Genomic DNA, 14,791 nt, shown 5'->3' with positions numbered 1-14,791 from the left:
TCTCCGCTCATCCTTCCCCCGCACCGGTGCCAGGCCCGGACTGCCCCCCCCATCCCGCCTTCCCTGGGGGCAGGCGGTGCAGACCGCACCCTCCTGAGGTGAGCGGGCGCGGCGCTGCCGCCCGCCTCGGGGACGCAGCGGGGCTGGGGGGAGGAAGCGGCGCCTTCCCCGCCCCTCCCTCCCTGCCGGTGCTGGCGGCGGCTCCTCCTCCCGCCTGTGACCCGCTGCCGCATGTGAGCGGGGAGGAGGGACGGCGCTGCGCGGGCCCCAGTGTGGCGGCGGCGGCGGCGGCGGTGGCGGTGAGAGGAGGAGGAGGAGGAGGAGGAGGAGGAGGAGGCGGCGGCGGCGGCGGCGCGGGAGCCCCGGTGCGGCGCCTCCCCACAGCATCGGCGCTGGGCCCCGCCGGCGCCCCCCATGCCCGTGTGGTGCTGCCGCTGCTCCCTGGCCGGCCACTTCAGGTGAGGCGGCGGGGGAGAGCGGCCGGTGGGTCAGGGCGGCGGGCAGCCGCCCCCTTCGCGGCGCGGGAGTCGGGCCGCCGGGGGAGCGGGGTGAGGAGGCCGGGGGGACGGTGCGGGGGAGGACGGGGATGCCAGCGGGCGGGGAGCGCGGCCGCCGCCCCGGTGCTGCGGCCTCCGCGGGGCTGCTGCGTGGCGGCGGGCTCCGCACGCTCCCTCCGCTGCGCCGGCGGGCAGAGGCGGCGGGCCGGCGCTGAGGGGATGGCGGCGGCGGGCCGGGCCGGCGCGCCGTGACCTTGGGCAGCGCTGGAGCGCGGCCGGGGCCGAGCGGGAATCGGCGCCTGGTGATGCCCGGCTGCGCTCCGGCGTTGGTAGCGCTGTAGCCTCAGGGGTTCCGGCCCTGACGGGCGCCGCTCTCCTCGGCTGCTTAAGCAAACCCGGCCACCCCACGGTGGTAAATTTGCTTCCCGACGTGTCAGCTTGAGACCAAATTTAAATTCATTTTATATAACGAGTTTTCTGTTAACCGCCCACCACAGTCAGTTTACTTTTTTTTTTTTTTGCTAAAAGTATTCTAGGAATTCTAGGATCTTTCCAAACTGCTACCTGAAAAAGAAACCTCTTATTTTAATAACTTGCAGTGAATTAAGACAGTTATTATGAAAGAATTATTATTTTCTTTTTCAAAGGGAGAAAAACGTTTATGTATATGCTGTGTTTTTTCTCTTAATGGGTTTTTCACATCAGTTAATGATGTGAAATTATCATAATTAACATAATTAATTTCACAGCAACAAAAACTGAAAAGCATTACAAGCAAAAAATCCCCAAACGGTTAGAATCTACGTGTTTTGGCAGAATGTAATTCTCGAGGTTATGTGGTATGACCATAAGGTAAACTAAGCACTAGCTTTGGAAATGACTCATCTTTGTGCCCACATGCATCTCTGTGGGACTAGAGACACAGATATTTTTACCAAATCCCCGCCACTGCAAAGCTGTGAGTGAGTGCACTACCGTGAGTTTTCATCAAGATAAAAACTGGTACTTGGTGGCTTTGTGTTGTTTAGAGGTTAGGAAGATGTTGGCCCCTAACTTAAGATCTTACTGATGTTCTTGCAAAGGAAGAACATGCTCCTGACAGCAGCCCTTCATCTGCTTCATAAGCACAATAGCTGAGAAACTGCATGTTGCATGCGGGTGTTTCTATGCAAAATTAGCTTCTGCGCTCAACCAGTTGGGTAGTTTGTGATACGCTATCAAAGCTGCACAGAAGCAACATTTTTATTGTTGCAGATTCTTTTGTAGCCTACAGCACTGTGCATATACCCCATAAAAGAAGTTTTGAAACCTTTCTTTTGTTTTTTATCTCCCATCTAGCATAGCAGGTATATTAAAACCACACTAAAACGGGCATGCTCCCTTTAAGCCTGTCTTTTGCAAAACGTTGCTTTAGTTAACTTTGAGCAAAGGCTGGAAAATAATATAGTCCACCCGAACATATCTAAAAGCAGAGGTGAAAAAAGCAGTGTGATAATTAGATACCCTTTCTCTGCCTTCTACTCATCTTCATTGAACTCATGCTGTTTGTATGTTATGTATCTCCAAGATCACAAAGAGCCGATGCGCAGCTGTAATCAAACAGTAAGCATATAATTTGCAAACTCTTTTTGTTGTAGTGCAGGGAATACAGGTAATCAAGTACTTGTTTTCTGAAATAAATACAACCTTAGAATAGCTCCCCACCCTTTTTAACAAGGAAATAACCATCAGAGAGATTTATTACAGTGTAGTGCTCTTATTACTGTACAGCTCTGTCTCTAGTTCACTCCAGACCTGCCCATTGAGGAAGGGCTTTTGAAATACATAGCAGAACCTTCAGTGTCGTGGGAGTTGAGGCGGCAGGTAGCGGACGTGGCTTCTTGAAGGCTGTGGGAATCAGACCAGTGTTGTACGCTTTTGGTCCTGCATAGAAAATAATTCCTGAAATACTAGAATAGCTTTAAGATACGCAGATTATTAGGAAATAAATAAGAATACTTTTATTTATTAAGTTAATAACTAAAACTGTGTTTGTAAAGAGAAAAATGTTTAGATCAGTTGATTGAGGTAGTTTTTAATTAAAATGTTAAGCCTTTACTTTGAAAACTTCATAAAATAACTGCCAATAACAGACCATTTTTAGTTTGCCCCTGCCTTTCTAGCTAAACTGATGGTGTGTGCTTCTTCAGTGGCCTGGAAAGGCTTCAGAAAGGGCTCCTAAATAATTAAGCAGCAAACAATATAAAAACAATCTTGGCAGTCTAGAAGCACATTTAGACGGTGAAAAGTTATGAGAGGAACCTAAATAGATGTTGCAGAGAAAGAACTGAGAAGTCTAGGAAAATTACTAGGGGTGAAAACAGTCTGCTGTGCAGTAGCTGACCTGACTGCACGGCAGTTTGTTTTATAAAAAGTTTGCTTTTAACGGTGGTAAAATGGGCTGTGTCTAGGGCTTACAGGGATCATGCTTTTCTCCATCTTCATACCATTGCCAGCTTCTGCCCAAAGAGAAATTTGTTGAGGCAAAGTCGTCTATGCAGCTGAGCAGGTAGGAAGGTATGGGAACGGCTACTCTCGTACCTTAGCTGCTCCTTCAGCCTTTGGCCGGCCTTAGGCTTGTTCATAGGCTGGGCAGTGTGTATCTTGCCTCTTTTGATAAGGATAATGAGGAATGAGTTCTGCTGTGTGGGGGATCAAAATAATGCTTGTTGGTTATACTTTGGCTTTGTAATAAACTGAAATTAGAAATCTGCATCTCTGCAGAGCCATCTGTGCCTTTTTGTTATCCTTCTGTAGCCTTTCTAGGGGAAAGTGGACTCTTTTTAAAACCTTCTGTTAGAAAAGCTGTGCTGAGGAGTAAAATTTTGTAGCTTGGATAAAACATAGCTGTTCTGTTCTCAGTTTTGCTAATTCCCTAGCTCTTAAAGGAAAGCATCAAAAGCAACTTTTTTTTTTTTTAAGAGACTGTTCTGAGGGTAAATCAACTGCTCCATTTTAGTTTTCTCCCATCTGTCCTTCTTAATTAGAAGTTACAGCAGCCCTGAAACTGAAGGACAGCTTTTGAATTCTTTCGTCCAGTATTTTGGTGACAGCCTCGGGAGGAAGATTAAAAGAATGCCTTTAATTGAAGAAACTGTTCTGCCTGGGGACTCCCTCCTTACTCTGCCTGTAGTAATAATAGGTGAGTTTTTTTCACTTTTTTAAGATTCTCTGTCACTGCCGTTGCCTTTATAGACCTGCTGCATGAAGCCATTTATCATTAAATAACTAATGCTTAGCATCTTTACAGTGAAGAGGTGTATTAGAGTAATACAGTTGTTATGGTTAACAACAGGTCCATAAGATTATGCTAAGAGCCTTGCTGTTGGAGTATATTTGAATTCAGATTGTGCTTTGACAAAATGAGCTGCATGAATTGGCGGCAGATATGTGAGTCTTAACGGAAGAACCGTTTTGATTCTAGTGTTGATCAAACCCTAGTTGATCACATAGGGTTTGATTAATATGATATGTCTGCTTCAGGTTGCATGGAGGTTGTTGATGGTGTACTGGCAGAAATTTGTGGGGTCAGAAGGGACAGTGAAAAGCATAATGTAAAATGTGTGCTGTATGTTGGTTAGGTGCTAACCTGTCTCCTAAACTGCCTTTTTCTTTGTTGTATCCATCACTAACATCTGAGTGTTGTCCCATGTTTTCCAAAATGAATCCAAGTCACTTCAACCAGATTTAAACAATAAATTGTGGTCTTGATTGAATAGTTAAAGGCTTGTACTTATAACGTCCTGCTGAATGACAGAATAGCAGAGGGACCAGGCTCCATAGGTACACATTTTAATTGAGAATGCCAGGTTGATTTGTATTGGGCCAAGGTTTTTCCACAACAGCTGGTCACCAGCTCTTTACTGCCATGACTTGATGAGGAGATAAAGAAAAGATCTGGGGTAAAGGAGGTTTTCAATAATCTAGTCCAAAGCTGTTGGGAGTACAGCAAACCCAACAGCTTTAATTGTACTTGCAAACAAGCAGAAATTCCAGAGAATGGTGTTTCAACATAGTGTGCTCACAGTAAATCTCCACAACTTTGAAAGACTGGTGTTTGTAATAGTGCCTGTTCTCAAAGCTCTCTTCATGATAGCTTAAAATAGTGCTCATGTAATACACTTACGTGGATGTGACAGACGTGAATCACTTGCTGAGTTCTGCATCATAGTTGAAGAGCAACAGTTTCCTGGCATTTTGCCAACCTTAGTATAGGTCTGCCATATGGTTAATGACTCAGTTTTCACTGTTTAGTTTTGCAAATACGCATTATGCAAATACCTGTGCTCAATACTTATTTTGTCTAGAACTCCTTTCTATGTGGTGACACCAAACACAGCTGCCTTGACTATTTCCCCTTGAAAAACAAATCCATTGCCCACATCTTTTTCACAGATATGTTTGAGACTCTTCACAAGCTGATCTTCTCTATCTGCAGCCTATTATCACTAATTCATTGGCTGTCTGAAGAGCCTTAAAAGGGTTCTAAAATAATTTAACAATGTAGTAGAAGAACATGAAAACAGTCATCGCCCCCACGCGCATGCACAGTCTATGGGTTTAATCTTCTCCGTGCGATTCCTGTATTGCTGGAGTTAAACATACTTTCAGCTTCCCAGTGCTGCCAACTTCTCATTGCACTATTTTATTAATTAGAAGGAAAAAGATGGCACATGTGTAAGCAGTTGAGTTAATGATGGAGCAATAACTTATATTGCCCTTTCTTTAACTTCATCATCCCCTTTTTCTGTGTATGATGCCCAGTTTAACATTTGATTCTGAGCTTGTGCTGCATATTGTGCTGCAGCTCTGCATAGAGTACTAAGCTACTGTGGTAATATTAAGTAACATCTGTGCTTGTACCTGTCTTCAAGAAATTGGGAAGAAACAGATACATTCCATATGAATGAGTTGTGATTGAAGAATTTCATGCTGGAGCTCTAAGTCTAGAGGATGTTCTGTGCTAAACACTTCCATCTTCTGCACTAGTTTTGATCATTACTGTGTAAACACAATGTTTTAAATTTCCAGCTAAATAACTAGGGTGTTATGATGTTTGAAATTGATCATTTGCTTTAAATTGAGACACACAATGTAAAGATGATTGTACCATAGTTTACTGTTGATCAGGAGAAGTTTCTGCTGCTATTCAAACAAAATATTAACTGTTCCTTAAGGGAACAGGGCCATGTTCTTTTGGGGTATATTGGCTGTGTATCTAAATTTTGTATAATAGTAATATCTCTCGGTTATGATCAGAACCATCATTGGAGGCGTCGTGTGTAAGAGCAAACTCCTCAGGTATAAATGTCTCATTTCAAAAACTTCACCCCACAACCCCCAAGGATTTTCTGAGAAAATTGTAGCAAGTCTAATTGCAGACCTTGCAGCTGAACCTTCATCTTGTGTGTTCTTGAGAGCATACCCACAAGGGAATTTCTTTCCCTTGCACTCAGTCTGCTCAAAGAATAGGAACTGGGTTAGTCTTATCCAGTAGGAATAATTTTTATCACGGCATCCTTGGATATGGCACACATTTTTGTCTTTCCATTGTGGACTAGCTTCCTTTACCACCCCAGTGGGGGGCGAATCTAGTTATGCACTTGGAAAAAGAAACAAAATTCTTAACTGTGCACAAGATACAATTCTAAAAATAGTTCAGAATTTACTCGGTCGTGGGAACGCTTGTGAACTATAGGTGTAAGAGTGTTTTTTACAGCTTCATATGATTTTGTTATGGATGGTTTCAGTGTATTGCTAAGCTTCTCTCTCGCATCCATCTTATGTGGCCAGTGGGTGACAGGAGGGGCTTGCATCTATTTTAAGCTTTAGATTCCTGGACCGAAGCATACTTGTCTATGTCATGGTGATCTGTTTGTGGGAGGGTAGAACAGTGTGAGAGTAAGGAAGAGCATTTTTATTGTCTGAAAGATTCCTTATGGTCTTTTTTATAAATGGCAAAACGGGAATCAGAGTGGTTTGGGAAATAATATAGGCAGGATCACCAATATTTAAACTTTTTATTACAGACTTTTGATTTAACTGTCTTGAAGATCCCAGTGATGGAAATATACAGCTTTCCTAGTCAGTCTATTTACAGTGTTTTATGGTCGTTACAGTACACAGGCACTTTATGCCTTTATTTTTGCCTCCATATTCTGATGCAAAAACTAGATTGTTTGGTAGGAGTCATTGTGCAGTCTCACATACTTGGGTTCTAGGCCTTCAGAGAAAACACACTTATTGAGTATTTCTTACAACTTGGCAGTCTCAGCCTTTGAAGAACTCATCTGTAGTGAGCCTACATGATTTTCTTGTAGCCCATGGCTTTGACCAGTATATGCGCGCAGCATTGTAATAAAGTATGGGATGTACTGCCACTGGGAACCAGGGTGATGAGCGTAGCCTGGTGGAGGAGGAAAAAGAGATCTGATGTATGAAGAGACTGGGAAAGAACAGGGTCTCTGCAAACTGATGGGGGATTTAGGGATGGGAAGTCAGAGAAGGGAGGAGAGGCAGACGTTAGGGAAGTGGGATTGCTAACAGGTGATGGAAATACTGTGTGCAGAGGTGATGGGGAGCAGGAAATGATGGCTGAACTTTTGAGATCAGGAGTTGAAATGGTGGGAAGTAAAAGCTAACAACCTAACAATGAGTGCTGTATAAAAGCATGAATAAATTAATAATTTTCTCTTTAGCCCAGAATTTGAATAGTGTGCGGTACATGCCATGTGTGCCACTCTAGATGGAAAACAAAGACAAAATACTGAATAGTGCCTCATTAGGAGAACACTGTGCTTTTCATTCAATTAATGAGGAAGCAGAGCTATAGAAATAACAGTACATAGTCACATGTTTTAATTCTGTATCATAGCACATACTTTTCTGACTTTAGCTTTCCATAGCTTTTGATGTCTGACTTTGCAACATAAAAATTACTTCCATATTTGCATGTTATAAATATGGTCCCCTACTGTGTTTAATACTAGTCAAATAAACGGAAACAATTACCTTATGGTAATGTTTTGATCCCATCCATTTCACACCTTTAATAACAATTTGAAAATAAGTTAGTCTATTAAAATTGCAATAAAACACATATATGAATTATAAAGTGCTACAGAAAGATGTTTGCATTGATATTGTTGCTGAACAATGAATGTGGTCTTACATGAATTTCTTGTACTTTACCACTTATCTACCGTATCTGTCTTCACTTCAGCTTTCACATTGTTGTTGTGCTGTGCCTGACTTGTCGCATTCAGCTTTCTGCTTGTCTCTTTCTTCCTTTTATTCTATGGGCAGACCTGAAGAACATACGCCCTAGATTGTCTTTCTGTTCTGTGTTTTACAGTACCCAGTGTAAATGGGAACACAAAGCTGTAAGATGGTAATAATACTCAGATATCACAGTGATTGACAGGCAGACCAGATTTTATCCATCGGACCATTTTCATGCAAGAATAGTGAATTTGACATACTAAATCATGAAACTCCTTTATATGCATTTTGTTTCATGGTGTAAACAGTCGTACATACATTTCTTGTTATCTGAAAAAGATTTTGCTCAGGTTATTTGGAGGAAGTTCCTATGGTAGGCTTTATTTTACTGTGAAGTTTATAAGCTGCTTTGAATCAGGACAGTATCACATTATACTACTATAGCATGATTTTGTTGCTGCTTATTTAGTGGCTTACAAACTTTAGATTATTGACATTTTTACTAAAGCAGTAAATTTTTTCTTTAATAGGAAATGGACCTTCAGGAATTTGTCTTTCTTACCTGCTCTCTGGATACAGACCATATTTATCTCCTGAAGCTATACACCCAAACCCTATTCTACATACAAAATTAGAAGAAGCTCGACATCTTTCCATTGTTGATCAAGTAAGCTTTGGTTTCCATCTTGTCTAGCTTTTTTTCTACTGCAAGCTGCATTATGAAACAGTAGGCTTTCTTTAATGATGCTGTTTAAAATGCTTTTGCAACTTACATAAGTAGTGCTATAGACAAGAAAAAGCTTAATATTCTCACCACACAAAGAATTCGACCACAGTAAAGCTCAGTAACTCTATGGCCTCAAACAACTAGCTCTATCTCTTGGTCGCTGTTTCTCCTACCTGTAAAATAAAGAGCAGTATATACCTTCTTCAGTGGCTTGTAACAAATTATATGTAGGGCACTTCAGATGAAAAGCAATGCATTTTAACTACTGCTTATCCAAAAAAATTTCTGTAGATTGCATTGTGAAGAACCAGCCTACTTACCTAATCTTATTTCTAATGCATTAATAAGTTATTTTGTTATTCTGTTAATTTAAGTAGAATCAACTCATGACCATTAGATCCAATCCTAGGGTGTGTGGTGGTTTTTGTGGTTCTTCAGGGCTTTTTGTTTGTGGTGTTTTTTGGTTTTACAGTGCCCTTTGTCATATTCTTACTACTTGCCAGAAGTGTCTAAGCACCACTCGGTCAGTAAGTAGCTGATGCAGGAATTCCAGCTTTCATGTCCTAGGATGTTTGGGCACTATCATCAAAGAACACATGCTGCTAACATGCTTCAAGTTAAAATCTTCCTAAATAGTACAATTCTCATTAAGAACTCATTTTTAGAAACGTTAGGGACATATGCCCTCTATGAACACAACCCATTTTTCTTTTATGAACAGTATGCATCCTTCAGTGTTTGTGTTGCACTCACAACTGCTCTTGTGCTGTATTTGTTATACTCGTGTACATCCAATTTTTCTGTCTGATTTGATTAGTTCAATTTCTCCGTTATTTTTCTCCTCACTTGACCATTTGTTTGCCGTGTTATTGTTTTCTACTCACCTCACTGTACTCCTGATGGATTACTCACAATACTGTCACTAACTATTGCTTGTGTGACTAATTTATTTGAAATACAAACATGCATATGTGTTTGTAGTGGGGAAGTAGGAGTTGTTTGGCTTTGGGTTTTGGGTTTGGTTTTTTTTCGTACTGTGCTGTTTGCACATAATGTTGACCTTAAGTCTCAAGGTTTTGGTTTGTTGGTTTTTTTTGACAGGAGAATAAGTTGCCTAAGCTTTGGCTACAGATGTTTCATGTAGTTCATCCTCCCCTGACCCCCTGAATTTTTCCCAGTTTAGGAAGCTAAACTTGTCTTTGTCAGCAAAAATTTGCCTTATGGCCAATTCTTTCTTCAGATCTGTATTCTCTCTTCAAATATTTGTCATTGCATTGCAAAGGTTTTAGAACATGGCTGGTTAATAGATGCTGAAATGTGAACATTTTTTAAAGTTCTAGAAATTGTTCTCCACATTAACTGCTTTCTAAAATAAGCCTAGTTTTAATTATCTTTAAAATTAATACTTATAATACCTCCATTATTTCAAAATATAATAAACCTAGTGTTGAAACTACCTAAGATCTATCAAAGGAGCTTTTTCTACTTGATCTTTAAAACAATGTTTTTAGATTCTAATTTTGCTTTATCAAAATGGGCTCCTAGAAATACCAGCAATTCTTTGTTAAAAGCAGTCTGCTATCTAATAAATATAAATGTTACTAAGTTGCTCTGATCTCTGAATATTCGTCCCTACATTTCCTTTTTCTACAATGAATTTCAAATACTGACCTGCCCTGGTATTACCGTGTTATTAACATGTAATTTATAAATGAGTGAAATGTATTATTCAGAGTTACAGAAGAACAGAATCATGGCAATTATTTCTGAAAAGTGTTATGATTGAATCTCTACATTAAATGGTTACCCCTACTTAAAACGCAACTTGAACTAGTTGTTTTGTCTCTTGAAATTCAGTTTCGGTATATCAGAACAGCATGATGAACAGATCAGACTTTTTTTTTTTGTACTTTAGGATCTGGAGTACCTGTCTGAAGGCCTCGAAGGACGCTCTTCAAACCCAGTTGCAGTGCTTTTTGATACGTTGCTTCATCCTGATGCTGACTTTGGGTATGACTACCCGCCAGTTTTGCACTGGAAGCTAGAACAACATAATTATATTCCCCATATAGTGCTTGGTAAAGGACCACCTGGTGGGGCCTGGCATGTGAGTAAAAATTTCATATCACTTCTAGGGTAACTTGATAATTTTGTGGTTTGGGAATTTTCTTACTGTTAAAGGCTGTTTGAGATAGTAGTGGCAATGGCAGTTTCAACCAGTCAATTACCAAAGCCCAAATATGTTAGAGATGCAAAAGGAAGGAAAAAGTTGTCCTTAATTTTGGGATTTGTGACGATGATGGCTGTCTTAGAAGGTTTTTTATTAGTTTAAGGATAATGAATTATGATGAAGAGTATTTTCTATGACTTTTTTCCTCTTGTCTGCATTGTTTCCAGGTGCTTTTATACAAAATCTTGAATCTTAATGTGTTCATATGCTGTTGGTTTCACTTTTTCCTTCTTGTTTTGTATTTTGAATAGCTTGCTTTTAGTTTCCCTTTCACTTGTTCTCTCTTCACCTTCTGCTTTTTGAGATCATGTAGTTGCTCATTAAAATAGTATCTAACTGTAACATGAAAATAGTTCATCAGCACTTCATGTACTATCCTGGTATTATGTTATGTTCTGGTATTTTATTGCTCTCAATGAATACAATGAGAAGAACTTCACTGTGTTTTACACAAATGTATCCATTTGAAATGTATCCGGTAATGCATCTTGGTTTTTTTTCTCCATAGTCCATGGAAGGCTCTATGCTAACAATCAGCTTTGGAGACTGGATGGAATTGCCTGGCCTTACCTTTAAGGAGTGGGCAGCTAGCAAACGCAGGTAAAGATATTGCATAAAGTATTTGGGAAACCGGTTGCTGTAAGAATACCAATAACATTATTGTAAGAACTGGAAAACATTCAAATTTCGTTGTTCATAGGAAGGCTTCTTGTTTTGTTTATGAAATTGCCTGATGGCACTGGAAATTATTCTGCTGTGCATTCTCCAATGGAAAGGAAAATGGACAATGGTTGGCTAGAGTAATTGCTTTGAGTGTGTCAAAAGCATATGTACTAGCAGTGCTGTGATTTTTTAGCAGCATTTCACAAAGAAGTGCTGTTACTGTAAGAGGTTTTGACCAGAGTTCAGTGAAAATTGAGGGAGGAATTCAAAATTTACAGAAGTATTGGAAGTTCCTCTTTCAACGTGGATGCAACTTAAGTTGCTGTGCATGCTACCTTTCTTGTAATGCAGGAAGTTGTATATTTCAGTATTTGCTTTTGCAGGCAAAGCTGCAGCATCTGAAATGTTGCTATCTATGAATTTTAATTGATAGCGTAATTCAGTATTTGCCAATGTTATTTTCTAGTACTAAGTTTCTTGGAAAAATTTGAGAGAGGAAAGATTAGTGTCTTGTACAAGCTCACTGTTTTTACTTCAGTTATACAATTAGTTCATAAAGGTCTGTGTCAGCAGATGAACCTAGGAACACTACATAAGCTCTTTCCAAAATTTAAATTTTCCTGTCTTTTTTATAGCAAAATGGAAGGAAGTTGTTCTTGTACCACGTATGGCAAAAGAAGAAGTAGAATTACTTGGGCATATGTCTTTAAGGGCAGACTGTTACTCATTTCAGGACAACACTTGCAGTGAAGAAACTACCGTTGTTCTTTAATCGCTTTCTTAGATAACCGCAGTAATCTTGCCTCCTTATTAACTGAAATCCCGTAAGCTGCTTATTATCTGAAGCTAATTGTTTATATTATGGTTTTCAACAATACTAAAAACAGGAATGCTGACCTGTTACACTACAATTAAACAAATGTGTTTAAAGGTATATATGACAATGAAAACTTGTAGTCATGTAAAATAGTTTCCTAAATTTCCTTGTAACAGGTGTCACACTGTCACATTATCCTCTTCAATAATATCTCATCAGGATTTTCAGAGTAGTAACCTGAATGTTTAAAGGTACATAAGCTGCTATCTTGCTGATCTATGAGAATGAGTAGCCCGATTTCTTACAAATATGCTTTTAAGCATCACTCAGTGGCAATCCTGACATTCACTACTGTTTCTTTTGCCTTCTTCCTACAGCTTACTTCTAAAGAAGCAGTAAAATTCATGCACCTGTTCAAAATACATTTTCAGCTTTTTTTATAAAGGAGAATGCAATAAACATGAGAAAAGCATAGATGCAATATCAGGATTGCAGTGCAAAAATGGTTTTTATTGGTCACATTTACATAGTTGCATTAAGGTTCTGTGTCATACTCGCTTTGTTCATTCCTGTGATTTGGAGCTACTTAATGCGATACTTGCTCAACTTACCTGTACCCAAGGGAGAGGTCTTTTGCAAAGTATAATAAAGAATACTTGACTCAAGTAATATATTGAACCTAGAGTTTCAAAATTGGCACTTAAGTAATTAAGTGTCAAAAAGCAATTATTACATCCTAAGTTAAGTGTATTATGAGTGCAAGTTTAGCCAGTATTGTATTGTTGACAGTCGTGATGCTAAACTGGCTTTATAAAATACTTCTATACAGACCTACTGTGATACTGCAGTTTTGTTATGCTTAATTTGTTAATCACCAGAGCACTTTACATTGTAAAGATTTACAACTGTTAAAAAAAAGTTAGCTTGTCTTGTATATCAGGAATCAAGAGAGAAAATAAAACAAATTGAATGCAGTTAAAGATACTGAACTCAGTGTCAGTTGCACTGAGCAGATTCAGTCCTCTTAAATTTAACTGTCATATGGTATGTCATATATGCTATTGAAACTACTGATAAGGTCTAAATATTCACTGGAACCATTCAATTTTGTTTCAGAAATATAAAATGTGATCGAGTAATGCCAGAGGAAATCGCTTGTTATTATAAACACTATGTCAAAGTCATGGGCCTCCAAAAGAATTTCAGAGACAACGTTTACATAACATCAGTATCCAGGCTTTACCGAGGAAAGGATGATGAAGATAGAAGTCACCTAAATGAAAGTATTTCAACACAGCATTTGGAAATGGAAGATGGACAGAAATCACTGATTAAGAGAAACTGGGAAGTCAGAGGTTATCAGCGAGCAACAGATGGTTCTCATGTGCCCTTCTGCCTCTTTGCTGAGAATGTGGCTCTTGCCACAGGAACCTTTGATTCTCCTGGCCGACTACAAGTTGAAGGAGAAGACTTCCCTTTCGTGCTTCATTCCATGTCTGACTTTGGAGCTGCTATCAGCAAAGGAAAGTTACGTGGGAAGGCAGACCCTGTGTTAATTGTGGGTGCTGGACTTACAGCAGCTGATGCTGTACTGTGTGCCTACAACAACAACATCCCAGTAATCCATGTGTTTCGTAGAAGAGTTACTGATACAAGTCTAATTTTCAAACAGTTACCTAAAAAGCTTTACCCTGAATACCATAAGGTCTATCATATGATGTGTACTCAGTCACATACTGTGGTCTCTAATCTACATTCTGCTTACACTAGTTTCCCTGAACACAATGTACTTTCCTTCAAGCCTGAAATGAAATGTGTTCTTCAGGGTGCCTCTGGACTGAAGAAAATTTTGAAGTTTTCTGTAGCCTTAGTTCTGATAGGTTCTCATCCAAATCTTTTCTTTCTAAAGGACCAAGGACATAGTATAGGTCGTCACTCTAATCAGCCCATCACATGCAAGGGGAATCCTATAGAGATTGATCCATACACTTATGAATGCACTAAAGAAGCTAACCTCTTTGCTTTAGGCCCTCTGGTGGGAGACAACTTTGTACGGTTTTTAAAAGGAGGTGCACTGGGCATCACACGATGCTTGGCAATAAGGCGAAAGAAGAAGCATGAATTGATTGAAAGGGGGGATGGAGGTGGTGATGGCGTACCATAACTGTGACATTAGAAACTTTCACATGCAGGATTACAGACGTAGTCTAACAGAACACTCACTGACAGCAAAAGTTGATAGCAGTCACATTTCTGTTGCATACAAGTAACCTGCGCTTGTATTGCTTGGTAGAGGATGCTGATACTACAGTACTTCACCTTTTCAAAATACAAAAAATTGATCTGCTATTACAACTGATCTCTACGCAACTGGAATTACTTCCAGATGAACAGAAAATGAGACTAACTTATATTGACCTGCCTGTCATTTCTTGCTCAGCTAATAGAGCAGACTTCCTCTGGGAAAAGCAATGCCTACCAGAGTGGCTTTTACATTTTGGTGTCAAATGTGACAAAGTGTTTTAACTGTGAAATTAAAATAACTTCTCCAAGCAGAAAGCTTGCTTAGTACAAAGTGATTCTTGGTCCCAAAGCAA

At 40.0% G+C, this 14,791-nt stretch overlaps 1 protein-coding gene across 1 annotated transcript; it reads left to right on the top strand.

The window, feature by feature from the left end:
* Nucleotides 1-289: 289 nt before the first annotated feature.
* OSGIN2 (oxidative stress induced growth inhibitor family member 2) lies at nt 290-14,358 on the top strand (the record flags this gene model as incomplete). The annotated part of the gene is made up of 6 exons (XM_081996888.1): nt 290-458; nt 3,524-3,678; nt 8,288-8,424; nt 10,400-10,591; nt 11,223-11,314; nt 13,311-14,358. Exons 1-6 carry the CDS (start codon nt 415-417, stop codon nt 14,356-14,358), a joined length of 1,668 nt encoding a protein of 555 aa, XP_081853014.1. The 5' UTR covers nt 290-414.
* Between the last annotated feature and the right edge of the window lie 433 nt (nt 14,359-14,791).

Source organism: Phaethon aethereus (genome assembly GCF_964289735.1).
Source record: "Phaethon aethereus genome assembly, chromosome: 2".
Lineage (NCBI taxonomy): Eukaryota > Metazoa > Chordata > Aves > Phaethontiformes > Phaethontidae > Phaethon > Phaethon aethereus.
Note: the sequence above shows the minus strand (reverse complement) of the source record. Positions and strands in the feature narration are given on the sequence as shown.